Source organism: Trichosurus vulpecula, chromosome 1 (assembly GCF_011100635.1).
Source record: "Trichosurus vulpecula isolate mTriVul1 chromosome 1, mTriVul1.pri, whole genome shotgun sequence".
Lineage (NCBI taxonomy): Eukaryota > Metazoa > Chordata > Mammalia > Diprotodontia > Phalangeridae > Trichosurus > Trichosurus vulpecula.
The window spans coordinates 63,313,141-63,330,937 of record NC_050573.1 but is presented as its reverse complement, the minus strand read 5'-3'; the positions used below and the strand labels follow the sequence as shown (position 1 = coordinate 63,330,937).

The window sequence follows — 17,797 nt, the reverse complement described above, 5'->3', positions numbered from 1 at the left end:
CAAGTCTGGGAAAGTCATCAGGAACACAAAGATTAGAACACTCTTGACTCCCAGGTTTCTCCTCTCCTTATAACTCGGCTATTGTCATGTTTATAAAAATGAAATGCTTAAATGATTGTTTACCTTACATTTTAAAAATTATATTTTGGTTTCATATTGTAACCAGTTCATCTTTCAATGACAGATTTTAAAATAAATATTTTATCCCTTGATGATTTGGCTCCAGATGATGTCAGTGAGAAAGCAGAACTCAGACAAAAAGTAAGTAAAGACAAAAGCTGATTTTTAAGTTTTAACAGTCATATGGAAGAGTTGTGCATTGTAATGGCTTGCATTTAGATAATAACAGGATAAGGCAGCCTTGTTTAGCAAATGATAAATACTTGCTATAACTGAATTGCTCTATAAATGTTTCATGCTAATGGCATGCAAAGCAACACTTAAAGTACTCTAATTGTAATAATGTAGTTTCACAGACATTCTAATATATGGTATTACATTTGTAAGACTTACTGTAAATAGTTACTGTTTTAAATAGGGATAAGGGACTTGGACCTTGGAATTTTTTTTTAATAGAGAATTCCGGGGTGTGGAAACTTCCTCTACCAATGCAGGTTAGCACCTTCTCTGCATCTTATGAGTCTTAGAGAGTTATCTAGACCAGGGCTTCCTAAACTTTTTTCACTTGTAACCCCTTCAGCGCTTCTTAAACTGTGGATCATGACCTTATATGGGGTCGCAACCCACAGTTTAAGAAGTTTAGACTAGGGGTGTCAAACTCAGAAATGGGGAATACTAATAGATACGAGAAGATCCCAGTAGCTGCAGATGGACTTGGAAAAGCACGTTCTATTGTATTTTAATTTATTTTGCTAAATAAATTCCCAATGATGTTTTAGTCTAGTTTGGGCTGCACTAGGAGTACTCTAGTGGGTGTTTGACACCTCTGACTTAGAGCATGCAGAAGTTGATTTGGCCAGCCAGTATGTGTCCGGTAGGCCTTGAACTCTGGTCTTGCTGGCTCTAGCCACTACAGCTGGCTGCCTCTTGTGTTATAGCATATGTATTAGATGTGGGAAGCAGCATGATGTAGTCAAAAAAGCAGGGTATTTGGAGTTAGTGGACCTGGGTTTGAATTATAGCGCTTACTTATTACCAGCGTGACCCTGGAGAGGTTGCTTACCTTCTCTGGGTCTCAGCGTCCTCAAAATGAGGCAGTTGGATTAGATATTCTTCTTTTCAGCTCTTAAATCTATAATCCTAGTCTTTTAGAAATAATTTTCATAGTTCCCATCTCCAAATCACTTTTTTATTTTAGGAAGAAGATCATAGAATAAAACAGTCAAGCAAGGAATTAAAAACAGATGTGTCAGTTGTAAAAAATATACAAAGAAGAAATGCCAAAGAGATGAGCCCAGAGACAAGTGTGAACATTACTTCTATTGAAACTGAAGAGGAAAGTCACACTGCAAGTGAAATATGTGAGGATGTGAATGAGGAGTCTGTCACCTTTTCGAGAGAGGAAAGTATTTCCAGCAGGAGGTCACCATCTCCTAAACCTCAGGAGAGTACTATAAACTCAGTGTATTCTGAAGATTTTGAAAAATCTCCAAGTTCAACAGTATCTGGGCAGACAGCCTACTCCCAAGAGTCATTAGACAAGACACTGGAGTCTTTGTCTGAGAGCCCTTCATATTCTCAAAGAGACCTTCCCACAGAGTCAGGAGAGCCTGGTCAAAAATGGAGTGAGAATGTAAGAAGACTCTTAGTGAAAGAAGTGGCTGTTCAGACTTACGATCCTGCATTCACCTACAGCTGGACAAAGGGTGAGTGTAAGTTTGACTAGTGAAAGTCTCTGCAAGTGCTGTTCTAAGGCAGGGGAAGGAACCTAAAGCTGCTACACGTGTCAGTTCTGGTTTCAATTTGCAGACCAATGTGTGCCAGCCATAAAAACAGGGCTGTTCAGTGGAATTAGGACTGGACCTGGAACAGAAGGCCTGGGTTAGTGTTGTGGTTCTGCTAACAATTAGTGGTGTGCATTTAACTCACCTCTGGGCCTTCGTTTATTCATTTGTCAAGCGAAAGGAATTAGACCAGATGATCTCTAAGGCTCTGTCTAGCTGTAAGATGTGCTGGAATTGAGTTAGGTCAGTGATCTACTCAGCCCCGTATTCTGACTCTTAACAGGTGGCCTAATGCATATTTTATGGGACAGCTTGATTGCTTCCCACGACGGCTGCCTCAGAAGTTTGGGAATGTACCGTAATCATCCCTAATTGCCTTTTGGTAATCTGTTTTGTATCTTTCGTTCATGAATCTTTGATAGTTCTGAGCACACAATAGTTTTTAATCAATACTTAATAAATAATTTCAGGATAATGAGCTCCATAAGTTTACCATCTAGTGTATAAAGTAATAGTTGCTTTTATTTATTTGGAGACTTTAGACTTATGTGTGACTCTCAGATTCTGGTACCTCATTTTGTGAGTGAGATGGCCATATCATGGTTTCTGAAGTTTCAGTCATAGGATCATAGGTCAGGAGTGGGAAGGGCTCTCAGGGGCCATCTGGTCCAGCCCTTTCATCTTACAGATGAAGAAACTAAAGTCTAGGGACAGCTAGGTGCGTAGTGAATAGAGCACCAGCCCTGGAGTCAGGAGGACCTGAGTTCAAATCTGGCCTCAGACACTTGACACTTACTAGCTGTGTGACCTTGGGCAAGTCACTTAACCCCAATTGCCTTGCCTTTCCCCCTCCAAAAAAAAAAAAACCAGACCTAAAAAAACTAAGCTTAAGGAAGTGAAGTTGACCTGTTCAGGATCACAAGGGTGAGCATCAGAGGGAAAACTGGATCCCACATCTTCTGTCCCGGGTTGGTTATCTTACCCTTATATCATATTACCATTCATGAAGCCTTTATCTTCCTGGACTGAAAACATATAATATTTTAATATTGTATTTTCTTCTTCCTTCCCATCTAGATAAGCAATAAATAACTTGATAGACATTTAGGGAGGAGTGAGAGAGGAATATATATTTTCCTACCTGTCGTGATAAGCTTGATTTTAATTTATAATATAAAAGGTAGATATGGCCAGAAAGTGCTGGAATTCCTACTGATTGCCATGTTCTTGGTAACTTTCAAAGAGAGATCCCTCATTCCCAAAATAAAGATAAGGCAAAACACTGGATTAATAATATATATAAAAAGTTAAGGAATAGAGGTGAAAAGGTCTGGGTTGAAGTTTTGAATCTGCTACTTTCTGCCATACTACTTTGTGAGGCTTTGAGCAGGCCTCGGTCTACTCAACTGTAAAATGAAGGAGTTAGATTAGATGGTTTCTAAGGATCCTTTTAGTTCCATGTCTCTGATCAGTGAGCCTGAGGGAAGGGAAGGGAAGAAGTGCTTGTATAGTGCCTACTATGTGCCAGGCACTGTGCTAAAATGCTTTACAAATATTATCTCATTTGATAAGTAACTTATCTCATTCAACAAGTAACCTAAAATCTGTGGGGAGAACAATATTTACAGACTTTACCTCATAGGGTTGATATGAGTATAAAATGAGATAATGTATGTAAAATTCATTTTAACTTAAACACCATGTAAATGTGAGTTACTATTGTATCATAAAAGTAAATCTGACTGCAAAAAATATCAGTTTTTTTTGAATGAAATAACTGGGAATGTCAGTTTTCTTATCTGAGCTTGAACACATAATGCCCAATGACAAGAATAGAAAGAAAAACTAGTGATCATATTTAGCATGGGAAAGGCCCTCAGAGATCTTCTCCATTTTTTGTGTTTTACAAAGGTGAAATGACCTGCCTAAGGTTGCGGCATGAGTTAGGGGCAGAGCTAGGAGGAGAACTTGTGTCCTTCCTGACACCAAGTTTCCTGGAAGCAGAAACAAATGTGCCTATTTGAATTTTGTTGTTTTTTTTTTTAAAAAAAGCTTAACATGACATTTTTGAAGAAAACTAGATAGATCCCTAGAAGACACTGGTACAAGAAATATTCAGAATGATAAATACTTTTGACTTTTTTTTTCTGATAAAAAACAGCAGCCACTGTTACAGGCATGTAGGTGGAAAAATAATCCGCAAGCCTTTGTTAAAGGCCTACTAGGACAGGCTACTGCTAGAGATACAAAGACCCTGCCCAGGGGACATTGTCAAGGGAGATAACATGCATATATGTAAAGAGATACAAAATAGATACAAGATAATATTGGGAGAAAGGCACTGATGGCTGGTGGGATCAAGAAGGGCTTCATATAGAAAAGGTGATGCTTGAGCTAATCCCTGAAGGAAACTAGAGATTCCAAAAAGGAGAGGAGAGAGGAAAAGGCATTCCAGACATGGAGGACAGCCAATGAAAAGGTGTGGCGTTTGGAGAAGGAATTTCATGTGTCAGGAAAAGGAAGGACAGTTTTGCTGACCTGAGTGTGTGAAGGGGAATACTGCAATATGTAATAAGTCTGGAAGTGGTCCTGGGGCCACTGCTCCAACAGAACAGTTTACATTTGATCCTAGAGGTAGTAGGAAATCACTGGAGTTTATCTTTTTTTGGAAGGGAGAAGACAGGGCAATTGGGATTAAGTGACTTGCCCAGGGTCACACAGCTAGTATCTGAGGCTGGATTTGAACTCATAAAGATGAGTCTTCCTGACAGTAGGCCTGGCATTCTACCCACTGTGCCAAATAAGAGGTCAAGAGGGTCAGAACTGGGCTGATGGTCATGTTAGTGGAGAGAAAGCATGAGCAGATGTAAGAGATCTTATGGAAAAAGAAAGATTTGGCAAGTGAAGTGATACTTGAATTGAGAGTACGAGTCAAGAATGCCATTGATTTTGTTAACCTGGGTGACCGGAAAGATGGCGTCCACAACAGAAAAGGTAAATTTGGAAAAAAGGTGGTTTTTAGGGCACAAATAATGAGGCTTGTTTTGGACATAGTGAGTTTGAGACACCTTGTAGGACATGTAGCTCAAATCTGCCTGTTGGAATAGGCAGAGGAAGACTGGCTATGAAAGAGAGGTGAAATCAGAAAAACCTGAAAGAGGAAATGAAGTTGTAAAAGTCATAATCATGGCCAGAAAGAGGAGCAAAATTTACATTTTTTTTAGATTTGATTATTATTCTACCAAAATCCTCTCCACATGCATCACTGTGGAATCGGGGTGACTGGGTTCTTAAAGGCTCTTCTTGAGGCATGTGAACTCCAGTATGTCCTGTCTAGCAAAGACAGGATTTTAGGGGAGAGCCAGCAGGGACCTTAGAGGGCCATCTGGCCACCTCTCTCATTTTACAGAGGAAGAAAATAAGACTGAGACCTTAAGTGACTTGGCCAGGGTCATGTAACTAGTTAGGACTCAAACGCAGGTCTTCTATATACCACCTCCAGCACTCTGTGCACTTGGCCATCTGAAGACTGGCCTCCTACCCTTGGAAAAGCCTAATCACCAGACCGGTTGTCATGGTATAATCTTTTTGGCCAAAGCCATTCTTAAAAGACTGTCTGCTAAGTCATCCCAGCATTGTAGTTTGTATCAGTAGTTGGAGTCATCACAAATGCCTCGAAATATTAAAGTATTTTATTAGTAATGAAATTAGTGACTTATAGAAAACAAAGGAAACCTGGATTATACCTAGAGTTTTAGGGTACTTATAGAGGAGAGATTGCCTAAGCTGTGACAGTATCTGTTATTTTACTGTGAAAAACATTTAGTTATTTTTCAACTCTTAACCTATATAGGTCAGAACTCTAACCTTTTGTCCTTTAAACTATAGAGAGCATGGCGACCATTGGCCCAAGTCTCGGGAGAGGTTATGTGGATCCTGAACCTATTGCCAGTCATGTGATTAGTGCAGATGCACTAGAAGGTAAAGGCCCTCAGTTTATTATATTTTATATAATTTTTATTATTATAAACTTTAACATTCAAAACAAATACTAGTAAATAATTTAACCAAATATGGGATTAATTCTCCAGTTACAACCCCTAAACTTGAACTATTTATATTTTTAATTAAACTTCTAAATACCAAAATAAAGAGACCTCAATACATCTGGCTCTATGTTGCCTTCTAAATCTTCTTCTACCTTTATAAAGCTCCACTGTCCTTTTAAAAAGCATATGCCTGTAGTCATTGTTTATATTGTTCTCATTTTCTTTACTACATTTCGAATCACTCTGTATGTTTAGTTATGTTTCCTTTCCATTATATTTGTAACTTGTAGTGCCATGTTATTTTGCATTAATAGACTATAAGAGATTTTTCCCAGTATATGAGATATACAAGTTGTTTTATAGACAAAGAGGGCTCTTTTTTTTGGCTACAGAGAAATCCTTCCCCCTCTCTCTTTTTTTTTTTTTTTTGAGGCACACTTGGGTTTAGTGATTTGCCTGGAATCACACAGCTACTAAGTGTCTGAAGATGGGTTTGAACTCAGGTCCTCCTGACTCCAGGACTAGTGCTTTATCCACTGCACCACCTAGCTGAGTGCCCCCCCACCTTCACCCACTTTTAATGATATCTTTAGAATAAAGATTCTTTAGTGGCATCACTGGATCAAAGGGTTTAAGTTCCAGGTGTTAGGAACCTGCAGCCTCCAGGCCACATGTGGCATTTAGGTCCTTGGTGTGGGCTTTTGACTGAGTCCAAGTTCTATAGAACAAATCCTTTTATTAAGGAGATTTGTTCTGTGAAGTTTGGATTCAGTCAAAGGACTGCACTTGAGGCCACATATGGTCTTTAGGCTGCAGGTTACCCCACCCCTGGCATAGCTGAGCAATTTTTATTATATGTTGCCAGATCCCTCTCTAGAAAGTTTGCACCAGTCCGCAGTTCTGTGCCTGTTTCTCAGCAACCTCCTCTCCCTCCCCCAACATTTGTCTTTGATACATTTTACTACCAGTGGTATAGCTATGAACTCCACTGATGTTCTACTCTGCCTCACAAAGGCATAAAAGTGGGCGTGGATTCTTAACTGTTTATTGTTTACACAGAGAAGTGCAAAGTTTGGCCTGCCCTCTAGAGGTGAAAGGCTTTGAGTGCTAGCCCAGCAGCAGACTCCATGGAGAGGCTGGCCCTTAGGTGATGAATTTGGGGCCACAGCCGCTCAGAAACCTTTAAAACACAAAAGGTTTGGGATCTGCATTCATAAGAGTGAACATCCATAAAGGGGCCATTACCGGGCTTCTGATCTTGTCATAAAAAGTAGCATTGACTCTCGACCTTAAACCTTAGTTGTTTAGAAAAACTTTTATCCATGGTTTTCCAGTGGCTTAGGTAATTGCAAGAATATGCTAATTAAGGTTAATTAGTAGTTGTAACAAAAACTTCAATTTCAATAGCTAGGTATTACGTATAGTTTTTGAAATTCACGGAATGTCAAGAGTTGGGAGGGATCTTGTGGCTCTCTGGTCTGACCCCTACCTGAAAAAGAATTCCATCTACAACATAGCTCACAAGTGGTTCTTTCCCCTTTTGCTTAAAGACCTCCAACTGGGGGAACCCTCTACTTGAAATCAAACCAAGGCCGCTTCTAGGCAGCTCTCATTGTTAGGAAGCTTTTCCTGGCATCAAACCTAAATCTGTGAACTTCTAGCTACTGTTCCAAGTTCCCTCCTCAGGTACCAAAAAGAACAAGTCTCATCCCTATTCCATCTGACAGCTCTTCAGATAGTTAAAGACAGCTATCTTGTCTCCCTTTTCCCAGGATCCCTAAGTTCCTATTGAGCCTCATATGGCACAAAGCCAAGGCTTTCGCCATTCTAGTTGTCCTCCTCTGGAAACTCTGCAGCTTTTCAAGGTCCTTCCTAAAATGCAGCACCCCAAACTGAATGCAGCATTTCAGATGTGGCCTGAACAGGGTAGAGGTGACTGCAGCCCCTCTTGTCTCTGGATCTCTACTTCTCTTAGGCCAGCCTAAAAGCATGTTCGTTTATTTGGCCATCAGAACACTCGTGTTGACTCATATCAAGCTTGCAGTTTCTAAAACTCCCATACCTACCTCTTTCACATAAAGTTCCATCTAGTCATGTCTTTTCCCATCTTTTACTTAAGAAATTGATTTTTTTGAGACCATGTAAGACTTCACAGTAATTTCTATTAAATTTCAAATTATAATAGCATTTTATTTCAATCTTCTATCAAGACCTTTTTGAATATTGACTCTGTTCTCCAGTATGTTAGCTGTGCTTCTCGCTTATTTATTCCCAGCTTTGTGTCACACCTGCAGATTGAAAAGTTTTAACCAAGTCTTGGATAAAAATGTTAAATAGCACAGTGCCACTAGTATGTCTAGTGTATACCATAGGAGACCTCTTTCCAGATGATTGTTTTGTTCTGGCCATCCAATCAGTTTCATAGCCTCTTCATTGTACAACTGATTAACTTGTATACATCTGTCTCTTCTACAATAAAAGTATAATAGACTCTCAGGGGCTTTGCTAAAAGCTAAATAAATTATGTCTATGATGTCCTCTTGATCTACCAGTTTGGTAAACTTGTCAGAAAAAAGGAAAAACAGTTAGGCATATTCTCTCTAGCAGAGAAAACATTAGTAAAATAAGACTTAAGCATCTGTTCATTCTCTCTTTTATAATAGTTGCCATCACCCATATACCCTGAGTAGCAGTCCTCTACATTTTTTGATCCTCCTTTTTCCACATATAGTTTAAAACAAAAACCAAACCCTTTCTGTTGTCTTTAGTTTTTATCCTGAGCTTTAGTATTCTTGACACTATTCAGTCCATTCTTATCCCAACCCTTGTTACGTGCACTCCATTCCTGGCCAAGAGCTGGTCATTTCTATGGTATTTTAAGCTATGGGCCAGAAATCCCAATTCCATTTTCAAACATCCTTTTCTTAACCAGCTATTCCCTTCCTGATTTTGCTTTTCTCTTCTCAATTCCTTGCCTTCAAAGGGCAGCAGCGAAAAAACACCACCTGTGTCCCCAAGGCCTTCATTTTCTTGCTGAAAACTCTTTGTTCTTTCATAGTGCTCTTTCTGGAAGTATTTTTGTCCAAGTGAATCACCAGAAACGGAGAGCAATCAACTGGTTTGTCAGGTCTTGGAAAATTCTTTGTCCTGCCTTGGATACATGACCCAGGAAGGTAGCAGATGTGTACTTGTGCTTGAAGTGCAGAGGTCTGGTCCATGCTCAGAGTGCCTCAGATTATGTCCGAAATTATGCCTGTCTTATGGTGAATGCTGGGCAGACAGTGCCTCATCCTAGGAGAGGAGTGGGGCAAGTGCCTTGGAGAGAGAGCCTGGAGCATGCATCAGTATTCAGTCCCTGGTTCTATTCAGTTAACTGCATGTGGAAAGAGGGGGCTTTTTGGTTGCAGAGGCATTCAGAAAATCCTGTCAGTTTCCATTATGGTTTCTTGGCCTCAGTGTTCTTGGGGTAGCTTGGTGACTTGTGAAGTGAGTGGAGCCTAAGACCTGCTAAGTTTGAAAGGTCCAAAGAGCTTCCTTGACATCTCGACATTACAGAGTTCAGGTTTTGTAGCTAGATCAGCATCAGTGTCCTAACGTATGAAGAGAGTAGAACCTCCCTTGGCATCCTGTCATAAATGTTGATGGCCTGAGAGATCAAGAGAGGCTTTAGGGAGTGACCTTAAGGAACTCAGCCAGTGGTGGCTGAGATAGTCTCATGCCATATCTGTATGTGAACTTGGTGGGGCTCAGGTGCTTTGTAGGAACTGGCCTTGGTTTTTAGCCTAATCTTCCTTCTCCTTCCCAGATTGAGGTGGTGCAGAGGGAATTAGGCCCTCAAAGTATTGGTGGAAATGTTCTTATATTTGTTCTTGACATTTTTACGAAGAGGATATCCCTTTGAAAAGCCAGTTGACATTAAGCTGTGAAATAGAACTGGGGTTTTAGTCACTGGACCCCTAAAAATGGGGGAAACAGCTGGTGGGGGACTGTGTAAGACTCAGGATTCAACATCGGATGTTTCTTTCCTATTTCATGGTTGGAAATGCCTTTGAGTGTTATGTCCAAAAAGCCAAGCAAAAGAATTACCCTCTCTAATACAATAACAAGGTGACTTACCTCTGAATAATGGAAAGGTGACTGTAGCGCTATTTTTAGCTTCATAACTTCAAATCAGCATAAAATCTTTTTTAAAATAAAATGTTTACAGCTCTGACAGCCTACAGTCCCGCAGCCTTTGCTTTGAATGATATGTTAAAACAGCAGCTGACATTGACAAAGCAGTTTATGGAAACCAGCCGGTATCTGCATTTTTCTCTCCTGAAGTCCCTGGAAGATGACACATTCCATTACCATACATTGGAAGAAGTTAAAGAGGTAAATAGCACAAACCTTCGGTTTTGGGGTGGGAGTGGCAAAGATGTTCTAGTCCAGTGTGACTGTGGCCTGAAGTCATACCTTTGGTCAGTTTGGCCCTAGAGCTTCTGAGGTGTCCCTTTGAAATGCTGGTGAATTGTGGGGAAGGCTTTTGACAATTCTGTGTTCACTTTGTGGAAAGGATTAGGGTCAATAAATAGGCACACATCTTGGGTACACAGGGCATTGGAAGTGTCCGTGGACCACAGGCAGAGGACCAAGCCTGCCAGCATTTCAAACATGGTGAGGAGTGGATTCATCACTTACACTCACATCATTACCCACTTGTGATCCTTGCAAACTGAAAGAATTTGAGGTGGGAAAAGGACTGTTTGCATTCAGAAAACATCAAGCATTTTCTCTACCAGCTTGGTGCAGAGGCTAGGCCCTGGGGAACATCTGAATTTAGAGAAATGGCCTTTTCCTTATGGGGCTTATGGTTTGTTGGGGTGGCATGCTGATATCTGTAATAGCCATTTGGTATGAATGTTAGAAATTCACCAAAGAGCTATGTGATATGAAATACTGGCAGGGAATTAGATGGCACTAGATTACGCAGGATGCTGAATGCCAGGCAAAAGAATTTGAACTTGACTTGGTAGGTAGTAAGTGGAAAGCTACTGAAGAAGCAGAATGATATGACCAGATTATAATCTGTAATGGCCAACAGCTCCCATTTAGAGAGTACTTGGTAAAACGTAAAGTGCTTTCTTCACAATAGCTTTATGTGGTAGTTGGTACAAATAAGTAGCAGTATTCCATTTTGAGGCTTAGGTTAGATGATTTGGCCATGGGCACACAAATAAGAGGTAAAGCCTGGATTCAAACTCAGGTCCACAGGACTGGGGAGGCAGGGTGGAGGTAGGAAGGTTTTTCCACTAGGCCAGGTGATTAGTAAGAAGGGTACCATCAGAAAGCATTCTAGGGAACCCATAGCCTTGGGAACAGAAGGAAGTGAGAGTTGTTGCAGAGGAGGAATTGACAGGGGCAGAGGAGTTCATTTCCATCAATTGGTCCATCTTTATTTATTTTGCAGGGAGGAAGGCAGGGCAATTGGGGTTAAGTGACTTGCCCAAGGTCACACAGCTAGTGTGTCAAGTGTCTGAGGCTGAATTTGAACTCAGGCAGGTCCTCCTGACAGGGCCGGTGCTCTACTCACTGCGCCACCTACCCGCCCCAATTGGTCCATCTTTTTATGTGATGTACGTGAATTGGACAAAAGTGGGACATGTTTAACATCTTGGGAAATTTTTGTGGTATTCACAGTCAGATCCCACAGTCAGCACAGACTGACCATTGTCTAGCAATTTTGTGACAGTTGCAGAATTTGAAAGTTGGAAGAGACTTCAGTGGCAATTTAGTTCAAATCACACACAAAAAGAAACCATATTACAACATACCTGATGAGTGATCGCCTAGGCTCTGCTTGGAGATATTTGAGGAGGAGGAACTCACAACCTCTTGAGATGGCACATTCAACTTTTGGACAAGTCTGATTATTAGGAAGTTTTTCCTGACATCAAGCTTGAGATAACACTTTGATTGCTTTAAAAGCACTATGTATAAATGCTGGCTATTATTGCAGTGTATTAAGTTTGCCTCTCTGCAGCTTCTAGCCACTGCTTTTGGGTCTGTCCTCTGGAGCCAAAAAGAACAAGTCTCAACCTTCCTTCAATGACTGCCCTCCAGATACCTTAAGATAACAGTCATGTACCAAGTTGTTTCTTTTTCAGGCCAGACATGCCCAGCTCGTTCACGATGTCATCTACTCTTTGGTCATTTCTTCACCAGCCACCATGGCTTGGGTCAAAATCCAAGCCTTGGAGACTTGACATTTTCATACCTAGAACTCCTGCCCTGACGCCCTACCATCCTGCCTGGTGATTTTTCTCCTTCAGCCACTACATGTAGTCCCTGAGTTCCAGCCATGTTTCACTTGACTTTCTGGCCAGTTTTTCTTCAGCAGGCATGCTACTCCAGCACACTTACTTTTTCTCTCCACCTCCTTCTATTTCAGTTCTGGAGCTATAATCAAATCAAGTCACTGCCATCTTATTCCACTATAGCTCTAGTCACCATCTGTGTAACTTTGCAATGCAAAGTATGTCATTTGGCTACCATTCCTATATATGGATATACTTCCCCCTATTAGAATGGAAGCTCCTTGAGGCCAGAGACTATCTGAGCTTTTGTATTTGTTTCCCCAGACCTTGATACATAGAAAGTATTTAATAAGTGCTTTCTCATTTAGTCATATGACAGAGATTCAAGTCCCTTTACCATCTTGATTACCCACCTCTGGATACCGTTTCCCCTTATCAGTGTCTTTCTTACACCGAATCTCCCCAGAATTGAACACAGTAATCCACTTGAGGTCTAATGAGGGAAGAGTACAATGGGACTTACACCTCCTTATTCCTGGAAGCTACACCTCTCTTAAATGCAATCCGAGACTACATTAACTTTTGTGGCTGTGACATCACACTTACCTCCTCATATTGAACTTGCAGTAGTCCACTAAAACCCCTGGAGCAATTATTGCCTAACCATGCCTCCCCAATTTATACCTGTGAAGTTAATTTTTTCCAAGTATAAGATTTTACACTTTACATCTATTGAATTTTATCTTTTTAGATTTAGCCAAATGCTCTAGCCTGTCAAGATCCCTTTGGATCCTGACTGTCATCCAGGGAGACAGGACAGATTAGGTGAGTCAGACTACTGCCACCATCTCCCCTTAGACCTTGGAGAGAGAACTCTTCATGATTCCAATCCCCAAAGTCCTGGGAATAGCAGTGCCCATTGCCATCCTGGCCCCCATAACCATCACTAAGGAGAGCAACTCCAAGGGAGAAGGGACCTACCATCCTTGATACCACCAGTACTACCTGCTGACAAACTGCCATCACTCAGTAGGTGAGCCCCAAACAATCTTCGTGCCACTGGCTTTTGCTGTTGGCCTTCATCCAGGGAGCCAAGCCTTGTGGAGATACGACCTGGCTGCTGCTTTTGCAGGTGCTGCAGCCCTCACCTTCTCAACAGTCATAGCTCCTGAAGACCTGGAAAAGAAATTTCTCAACACCAAATTCCTTAGCAGTGGCAAATGTTTCAAGATCAGAAATAAATATGGTTTTGTCGGTAGAAATGACATGAAAGAAAATGTATTATGATTTTTTTTTGCCACTGTGCCCTGAGGACCATGGCATCTTTCCATCTGACTTGCAACTGAAAACTATATCTGTTACTCCCTCCTTCCCCTTAGAATGTGAGCTCCTTAAGAGTAGTCTATCTTGCTTTTATATTTGTATTCCCAGGGCTTAGTACACTGCTTTGCACATAGCAAATCTTTTCATTCAGCGTATTAACAGTTCCTTCTGGCTTTGTCATCTGCAATGTGTTGAGCATACTGTCTACATATTGGGCCAAGCGTGGATCCATGGGGTACTATCCTGGAGGCCTCCTGCTCTGCTGGCATGAACCATCAACAACTCTACTCTTTGAGTCCAGCCACCCAACCCGTTATGAATCCCTCCAATCATATTATTGCCTAAGTCTATATTTCTCCAATTTTTGTCAAAAGAATACCATAGGATAAGAAGCTTTGCTAAAAAATATAGAACAGTGGTTCTCAAAGTGTGATCCACCTCCTAGGAGTCTGTTCTCAAGACCTTTTGGGGGGGGTCCATGAGTCTAAACTTTTTGTAACAATGCAAAGATATTTTTATTTCTAATACAACATTTGTTAATAGATATAACCCACATAAACAAAAGTTCTTTGAGGGCCTCAATAATTTTTAAGATTATAAAAGGGTCCTGAGACCAAAAGTCTGAGAACCACTGACCTATAATATTCTTCATATACCCATTTAGTAACTGTCACAAAAAATGAAAAAGAAAATGAAGTTAGTTTGACATGACCTGTTCTTAAATACATGATTCTTTGTAATTATTGCTGCCCTGTCTAGATGCTCGCCCACCTCTCTTTAATGATCTGTTCTAGGATTTTCCCAGGTATTAGTCAACTTGCTGGCCTATAGTTTGTAGATGCTGGTCTCTTCTCTTGAAAATCAGGACCACATATGTCCTCCAGTCTTATGTGACTTCTCTCATTTTACATGATCTTTTAGATATTACTATCGGCCCCTCAGTCATCACATCTGCCAGTTTGTTCACTGCTCAAGATTTAGTTTATCTCTGCCAGGTGATATGAATTCATCAAGGGTAACCAAAGGCCCTCCTGATGCCTTCTTACTTATCCTGGGTATCAGCACCCTCTTAATAATTTTTGTTCAGTTGTTTCCAGTTGCAAAAGGTTATTGTTCTTGGTTGAAAAAACAGGAGTAGGAAGGAGCTGCTGTTGTCAGTCATTATTATTCCATCCACCCTGAGCAAAGGTCTTGGGCCTTCTCTGAGCCTTTCTCCCCCAATATAGCTAAAATTTAATCTTGTTGTTATTGCCTTCCTTTGCTGGCATTAGCATTCCTGATGCTCTTTAGTCTCGTGGCATGCTCTTCTATGTATTGTTAGCTGGCTGGATGGAGAGTTCCCTGTGCATCCACATCATTCTCTTCTGAAAAAATCATATTTTTCCTCTTCATAGAGTTTCCCTTTGTGACTTTAAAATTGATTTTTGAGCTTCTTCCATCCCTTCTGGGCTGACTTTCCCTTGGTCAATCCCAATAGAATGCTTTCTATTTTTCTTCTGAAACCTCTAAAGGCTGTTTTGCCCAAATCTAGGGTACCTGGTAGACTATGCCCAGATTTCCTCTTCTCTCTTGTCCACTAGTATCACTACTGTATCATACATCATAGGTCAAATGAGATATTTTTAAAGCATTTAGCACAGTACCTGACACATAAGAGGCATTTAGTAAATACTTATCTCTGCCACCCCCCTCCATCCCCAAGTGTTGTTTCCTAAACTCACAGAATCATAGAATTTGAGAGTTGGAAGGAACCACAGTAGTCACCTAGGCAGAATGGATAGAGCACTGGACTTGGGAGTCAGGAAGACTTCGGTTCAAATCCTGCCTCAGATACTTATTAGCTGTATGACCCTGGGCAAGTTACTTAATTACGCTTAGTTTCATCTGTAAAATGGGGATAATAAGACGACCTACCTGTCAGGACTGATCAGTGAGAAGCTGTGAGACAATAAATAGTAAAGCAGTTTGCAACCTTAAATAAAGTACTGTATGTTAGTTGTGATGATGAGCTGCCAGTTCCTGAAGAGCTAGTATTATCAGCTGTATTATTTTCCTAAGGTCTCTATCACTGCTTATCTGAGAAAGCCTAGAGATACTCTCTAGCATTTTTTTTTGGTCATCTGTGCTTTCAGTGTTGATGTAGAAAGGACTTTTTACTATTTACCATATTAACAATTTAAGGTCAAAATCCAACATTTCAAATAGACTGGTACTAGAGATGTCTAGGTGAGAAAGCTAACAAATTTCTGGTTATCTTGCAGTATATTAGGAAGCACAAGTCACCACCACTGACAATTGAGAAAGCTTTGGAGGAAGTTGTGAAGGAAATGTCAGATCACTGAATTGAATCCAGATTTGCTTCCAATATAGGTAAGGTTTGAATCTTGACGACTAAGTTATTAAACTCATCAAGCCTACTTAATGCTATTGTGATCACATCCCAGAGCATCCTGGGAATTAGAACTGGCAAGGAAGTTGCCAGTTCCTAAAGCTCCCTGAGCTCTAGCACAGAGGGTAAGTGACTTCTTCAGAGCCACACAGGTACCAGATACAAAATTCAAACTCAGGTTCTTTGACCCCAAATCCAGTGCTCTTTCCGCTATACTGCATTGTTACATCTCATTCCCCACCTTAAACCTATAAATGTAATTACATTTTATATAGTGTCTCCCATACAGTTTAAGAGGACTAGGGTAGGATCATCACAGATCCATGTCCCAGTACTGGGAAAAAAAATCTCAACTGGCCCATTCAAGTTTCCCAATCAATTACTCCTGTTCTAGCTTTTCTTAGGAGGGTTGTTCCTGATTCTATGGTCAGCCTTTTCATAGGATTTGCAGCCAGAAGAGACCCTAGAGATGATTATTTATTTAACAAGCATTTACTGAGCACCTAGAATGTACCAGGTTCTAGGATGGGTACTGGGAATACTCCAGCAAAAGTTTTTGCCCTTGAGGAATTTACACTCTCTTGGCAGAAAAACAAAATGTACACAGATAATATAAAATAAAAGCATTGTAACTGTGCACGGGGTTTGGGGTGTCCTAACAGCTGAAGGCCATCAGGCAATAGAAAGTAGGGTTTGAGGTGAGTCTTGGCATGAGCTAGGAATTCCAAGAGGTAGAGGTGAAGAGGGAGAGGATTCTAGGTACTTGGGAACATGGTAAAAGGCATGGAGGTGAGAGGTGGTAATGATCCTATTTCCTCTACCCCAGATCACACAGGTAGTGTGATTATAAATCCAGTGTTCTATCCAGTGCACATGTTCAACCCCTGCCTTTCCTCCTGGAGCTTCTTGGACACTGCACTGTCACGGTTCTTGTCTCCACGGTCCCTCTTCCAAGCTTCACCTTTAAATGTATCTGTAGGCTGTTCTCCATCTTCTGATTACTCCATCCACTCCCCCACCTTCAAAAAACACTTCAAATAACCTCCACAGTGTCCCATCAACAAACTGAACTCTTTCTGTTTCCTCCAAAACCTCTTACTCCTCCAATTTCCCAATTTGTTACTGGCAGCATCTTTCCAGTGTCCAAACCTGAATCATCTTTGACTACTCTCATTTCTTCAATCTCACATCTGGTTCCTTGCCAAACCTTTGGGTCCTATCTCTGAAACATCTTTCCTATTTTTCAGTCCAAATGTTGCAGCAATTGTGGCAGCATCCACAAAGTCCCTTTGCTCCTGTTTCTTCCAGTCTGTCCTTCACATGCTGTAACATCAAATTCCTAACTCACAACTGTGACCATGCGGCTCTGCTGCTCCTAGACCTTCAAGAAATCCTGTGACCTACTGAAGAAATTCTCTTCAGCCTGCATTCAAGAGCCTTTGGCTCGCCTCCACTATATGCCTGCAACCTTATGTTGCAGTCACCATCACCTGGCCAAACTGGGTCAACGACTAGGTATGCTTATCTTGCCCTTTTTTACCTCTAGGTCCCTGATCAAACTTTCCCCAGTGCACAGCATCCCCTTCTCTCTGTTTAAATCTCCCGCATCCTTTACCCACGGCTGCATGAGGCCCACAGTGCCTACAAGCATAGGAATTTATATAAATGCTTTAGTAAACGAAGCTGAGCTACTGTAGAGCTCTCACTAAAATGGCAAATCAAAATATATTGTCTATTGTTTCAATAAAAACCTAAGTTTGGGCAGCCCTGCTTTACACTTTACATCCTTTAAATAGGATCCAACGCCTAAAGGAAGAGTTCCATGATCCTCTTTCC

General features: G+C 41.0%; 1 protein-coding gene across 2 annotated transcripts in view; it reads left to right on the top strand.

Moving 5' to 3' along the window:
* C1H19orf44 (chromosome 1 C19orf44 homolog) overlaps positions 1-17,797 on the top strand; it is a 31,243-nt gene that overhangs the window by 7,773 nt on the left and 5,673 nt on the right. For both annotated transcript variants that reach the window (XM_036753295.1, XM_036753301.1), the window contains exons 4-8: positions 185-261; positions 1,319-1,826; positions 5,793-5,885; positions 10,161-10,327; positions 15,834-15,942. In XM_036753295.1, coding sequence (XP_036609190.1) covers positions 185-261; positions 1,319-1,826; positions 5,793-5,885; positions 10,161-10,327; positions 15,834-15,914 — 926 coding nt within the window. In that variant the 3' untranslated portion in view covers positions 15,915-15,942. The remainder of the gene's footprint in view (positions 1-184; positions 262-1,318; positions 1,827-5,792; positions 5,886-10,160; positions 10,328-15,833; positions 15,943-17,797) is intronic.